The sequence below is a fragment of the Penaeus chinensis genome, chromosome 1 (assembly GCF_019202785.1).
Source record: "Penaeus chinensis breed Huanghai No. 1 chromosome 1, ASM1920278v2, whole genome shotgun sequence".
NCBI lineage: Eukaryota > Metazoa > Arthropoda > Malacostraca > Decapoda > Penaeidae > Penaeus > Penaeus chinensis.
The window spans coordinates 42951-48638 of record NC_061819.1 but is presented as its reverse complement, the minus strand read 5'-3'; the positions used below and the strand labels follow the sequence as shown (position 1 = coordinate 48638).

The 5688-nt window shown below is 54.0% G+C and overlaps 1 protein-coding gene across 1 annotated transcript in view; it reads right to left on the bottom strand.

Moving 5' to 3' along the window:
• The window catches only part of LOC125027673, a 1956-nt gene extending 1449 nt beyond the window's left edge, over positions 1–507 (bottom strand). Inside the window, exon 1 of the mRNA XM_047616820.1 lies at positions 156–507. Within this exon, the coding sequence (XP_047472776.1) occupies positions 156–507 (352 nt within the window). The remainder of the gene's footprint in view (positions 1–155) is intronic.
• Positions 508–5688: the final 5181 nt, after the last annotated feature.

The following is a 5688-nucleotide window of genomic DNA, read 5'->3' as shown; positions in this document are numbered from 1 at the left end:
GTGGGCTCTTCCCATAGCTCTGTAATTTCCTGTTTTCAGTACAACTAAAGCTCCATCTTTGTCTGCTTTCTTTATCACAATATTCGGATTTTCTTGTAATTGTTCCAGTGCTTCTATTTCTTTTCTGTTCATATTTATCCTCTTTTTCTTTTTGCCTGCTGTCAGTATTTCCTTCTTGGCTTCATTTATCTTCTCTGCCAGTCCTGGGAGTCTCTTAGGAGGGAACCTCTTCCCTTTTTGGAAAGGGAGCTGTGTGGGAACCTTCATCTTTTGTTTATTTGTACCAGGAGGGAGGGATCCTGGAAGCAGAGACTGGGTAAATCTGTGATTTATTTCTGTTTCCAAATCCTCCAGAGAGGTTGTGATATTATTCTCAATTGGTTTGAGAGAAGGAGGGCCCAGGACAAACGACCTTCCTTTACTCAGTACCGACTTCTGTGGCAGGGTGAGGTTGTTGGCCTTTGCCCTGACACAACTGTTGTCTTCGACCGTGCCAACCAGGCGCATGGGTCATCCTCTTCCAAACCACCCCAAATGGGTTCGGTTGAGGCCACACTTTAACCTAGCTTTCGAATCCGGGTTGAAACTTGGAGACGATCCAAGGGGGTTTCGAACCCCAGACCACAGGGTCAGCTAGTAAGAGCCTAAACTGACTGAGCCACGACGACCCGACAAAAGGTGGGAGGCTCTCGATCGTGCCATGCTACCAGTCCAACTACAGGCCTTTCCGGCGGGTTCACCTCAAGGGTACTTCCCTCTGCCCACCCCGCGGGCACTCGCGTGGCAATTTTAACAGAGTCAGTTTAGGGGACCCGCTCCTCCGCCAAATGGTTAGGCTAGGTTAAGAATTCCATACGCCTGGCATCCCTTGCTTAAGGGGATTTACCAGGACGGCAAAGATACAACAGGAGCCCGTCTCATGGGGGCTACACTTGGTTCGGGAGAATATGGTTTGGTTGTTGGCCTTTGCCCTGACACAACTGTTGTCTTCGACCGTGCCAACCAGGCGCATGGGTCATCCTCTTCCAAACCACCCCAAATGGGTTCGGTTGAGGCCACACTTTAACCTAGCTTTCGAATCCGGGTTGAAACTTGGAGACGATCCAAGGGGGTTTCGAACCCCAGACCACAGGGTCAGCTAGTAAGAGCCTAAACTGACTGAGCCACGACGACCCGACAAAAGGTGGGAGGCTCTCGATCGTGCCATGCTACCAGTCCAACTACAGGCCTTTCCGGCGGGTTCACCTCAAGGGTACTTCCCTCTGCCCACCCCGCGGGCACTCGCGTGGCAATTTTAACAGAGTCAGTTTAGGGGACCCGCTCCTCCGCCAAATGGTTAGGCTAGGTTAAGAATTCCATACGCCTGGCATCCCTTGCTTAAGGGGATTTACCAGGACGGCAAAGATACAACAGGAGCCCGTCTCATGGGGGCTACACTTGGTTCGGGAGAATATGGTTTGGTTGTTGGCCTTTGCCCTGACACAACTGTTGTCTTCGACCGTGCCAACCAGGCGCATGGGTCATCCTCTTCCAAACCACCCCAAATGGGTTCGGTTGAGGCCACACTTTAACCTAGCTTTCGAATCCGGGTTGAAACTTGGAGACGATCCAAGGGGGTTTCGAACCCCAGACCACAGGGTCAGCTAGTAAGAGCCTAAACTGACTGAGCCACGACGACCCGACAAAAGGTGGGAGGCTCTCGATCGTGCCATGCTACCAGTCCAACTACAGGCCTTTCCGGCGGGTTCACCTCAAGGGTACTTCCCTCTGCCCACCCCGCGGGCACTCGCGTGGCAATTTTAACAGAGTCAGTTTAGGGGACCCGCTCCTCCGCCAAATGGTTAGGCTAGGTTAAGAATTCCATACGCCTGGCATCCCTTGCTTAAGGGGATTTACCAGGACGGCAAAGATACAACAGGAGCCCGTCTCATGGGGGCTACACTTGGTTCGGGAGAATATGGTTTGGTTGTTGGCCTTTGCCCTGACACAACTGTTGTCTTCGACCGTGCCAACCAGGCGCATGGGTCATCCTCTTCCAAACCACCCCAAATGGGTTCGGTTGAGGCCACACTTTAACCTAGCTTTCGAATCCGGGTTGAAACTTGGAGACGATCCAAGGGGGTTTCGAACCCCAGACCACAGGGTCAGCTAGTAAGAGCCTAAACTGACTGAGCCACGACGACCCGACAAAAGGTGGGAGGCTCTCGATCGTGCCATGCTACCAGTCCAACTACAGGCCTTTCCGGCGGGTTCACCTCAAGGGTACTTCCCTCTGCCCACCCCGCGGGCACTCGCGTGGCAATTTTAACAGAGTCAGTTTAGGGGACCCGCTCCTCCGCCAAATGGTTAGGCTAGGTTAAGAATTCCATACGCCTGGCATCCCTTGCTTAAGGGGATTTACCAGGACGGCAAAGATACAACAGGAGCCCGTCTCATGGGGGCTACACTTGGTTCGGGAGAATATGGTTTGGTTGTTGGCCTTTGCCCTGACACAACTGTTGTCTTCGACCGTGCCAACCAGGCGCATGGGTCATCCTCTTCCAAACCACCCCAAATGGGTTCGGTTGAGGCCACACTTTAACCTAGCTTTCGAATCCGGGTTGAAACTTGGAGACGATCCAAGGGGGTTTCGAACCCCAGACCACAGGGTCAGCTAGTAAGAGCCTAAACTGACTGAGCCACGACGACCCGACAAAAGGTGGGAGGCTCTCGATCGTGCCATGCTACCAGTCCAACTACAGGCCTTTCCGGCGGGTTCACCTCAAGGGTACTTCCCTCTGCCCACCCCGCGGGCACTCGCGTGGCAATTTTAACAGAGTCAGTTTAGGGGACCCGCTCCTCCGCCAAATGGTTAGGCTAGGTTAAGAATTCCATACGCCTGGCATCCCTTGCTTAAGGGGATTTACCAGGACGGCAAAGATACAACAGGAGCCCGTCTCATGGGGGCTACACTTGGTTCGGGAGAATATGGTTTGGTTGTTGGCCTTTGCCCTGACACAACTGTTGTCTTCGACCGTGCCAACCAGGCGCATGGGTCATCCTCTTCCAAACCACCCCAAATGGGTTCGGTTGAGGCCACACTTTAACCTAGCTTTCGAATCCGGGTTGAAACTTGGAGACGATCCAAGGGGGTTTCGAACCCCAGACCACAGGGTCAGCTAGTAAGAGCCTAAACTGACTGAGCCACGACGACCCGACAAAAGGTGGGAGGCTCTCGATCGTGCCATGCTACCAGTCCAACTACAGGCCTTTCCGGCGGGTTCACCTCAAGGGTACTTCCCTCTGCCCACCCCGCGGGCACTCGCGTGGCAATTTTAACAGAGTCAGTTTAGGGGACCCGCTCCTCCGCCAAATGGTTAGGCTAGGTTAAGAATTCCATACGCCTGGCATCCCTTGCTTAAGGGGATTTACCAGGACGGCAAAGATACAACAGGAGCCCGTCTCATGGGGGCTACACTTGGTTCGGGAGAATATGGTTTGGTTGTTGGCCTTTGCCCTGACACAACTGTTGTCTTCGACCGTGCCAACCAGGCGCATGGGTCATCCTCTTCCAAACCACCCCAAATGGGTTCGGTTGAGGCCACACTTTAACCTAGCTTTCGAATCCGGGTTGAAACTTGGAGACGATCCAAGGGGGTTTCGAACCCCAGACCACAGGGTCAGCTAGTAAGAGCCTAAACTGACTGAGCCACGACGACCCGACAAAAGGTGGGAGGCTCTCGATCGTGCCATGCTACCAGTCCAACTACAGGCCTTTCCGGCGGGTTCACCTCAAGGGTACTTCCCTCTGCCCACCCCGCGGGCACTCGCGTGGCAATTTTAACAGAGTCAGTTTAGGGGACCCGCTCCTCCGCCAAATGGTTAGGCTAGGTTAAGAATTCCATACGCCTGGCATCCCTTGCTTAAGGGGATTTACCAGGACGGCAAAGATACAACAGGAGCCCGTCTCATGGGGGCTACACTTGGTTCGGGAGAATATGGTTTGGTTGTTGGCCTTTGCCCTGACACAACTGTTGTCTTCGACCGTGCCAACCAGGCGCATGGGTCATCCTCTTCCAAACCACCCCAAATGGGTTCGGTTGAGGCCACACTTTAACCTAGCTTTCGAATCCGGGTTGAAACTTGGAGACGATCCAAGGGGGTTTCGAACCCCAGACCACAGGGTCAGCTAGTAAGAGCCTAAACTGACTGAGCCACGACGACCCGACAAAAGGTGGGAGGCTCTCGATCGTGCCATGCTACCAGTCCAACTACAGGCCTTTCCGGCGGGTTCACCTCAAGGGTACTTCCCTCTGCCCACCCCGCGGGCACTCGCGTGGCAATTTTAACAGAGTCAGTTTAGGGGACCCGCTCCTCCGCCAAATGGTTAGGCTAGGTTAAGAATTCCATACGCCTGGCATCCCTTGCTTAAGGGGATTTACCAGGACGGCAAAGATACAACAGGAGCCCGTCTCATGGGGGCTACACTTGGTTCGGGAGAATATGGTTTGGTTGTTGGCCTTTGCCCTGACACAACTGTTGTCTTCGACCGTGCCAACCAGGCGCATGGGTCATCCTCTTCCAAACCACCCCAAATGGGTTCGGTTGAGGCCACACTTTAACCTAGCTTTCGAATCCGGGTTGAAACTTGGAGACGATCCAAGGGGGTTTCGAACCCCAGACCACAGGGTCAGCTAGTAAGAGCCTAAACTGACTGAGCCACGACGACCCGACAAAAGGTGGGAGGCTCTCGATCGTGCCATGCTACCAGTCCAACTACAGGCCTTTCCGGCGGGTTCACCTCAAGGGTACTTCCCTCTGCCCACCCCGCGGGCACTCGCGTGGCAATTTTAACAGAGTCAGTTTAGGGGACCCGCTCCTCCGCCAAATGGTTAGGCTAGGTTAAGAATTCCATACGCCTGGCATCCCTTGCTTAAGGGGATTTACCAGGACGGCAAAGATACAACAGGAGCCCGTCTCATGGGGGCTACACTTGGTTCGGGAGAATATGGTTTGGTTGTTGGCCTTTGCCCTGACACAACTGTTGTCTTCGACCGTGCCAACCAGGCGCATGGGTCATCCTCTTCCAAACCACCCCAAATGGGTTCGGTTGAGGCCACACTTTAACCTAGCTTTCGAATCCGGGTTGAAACTTGGAGACGATCCAAGGGGGTTTCGAACCCCAGACCACAGGGTCAGCTAGTAAGAGCCTAAACTGACTGAGCCACGACGACCCGACAAAAGGTGGGAGGCTCTCGATCGTGCCATGCTACCAGTCCAACTACAGGCCTTTCCGGCGGGTTCACCTCAAGGGTACTTCCCTCTGCCCACCCCGCGGGCACTCGCGTGGCAATTTTAACAGAGTCAGTTTAGGGGACCCGCTCCTCCGCCAAATGGTTAGGCTAGGTTAAGAATTCCATACGCCTGGCATCCCTTGCTTAAGGGGATTTACCAGGACGGCAAAGATACAACAGGAGCCCGTCTCATGGGGGCTACACTTGGTTCGGGAGAATATGGTTTGGTTGTTGGCCTTTGCCCTGACACAACTGTTGTCTTCGACCGTGCCAACCAGGCGCATGGGTCATCCTCTTCCAAACCACCCCAAATGGGTTCGGTTGAGGCCACACTTTAACCTAGCTTTCGAATCCGGGTTGAAACTTGGAGACGATCCAAGGGGGTTTCGAACCCCAGACCACAGGGTCAGCTAGT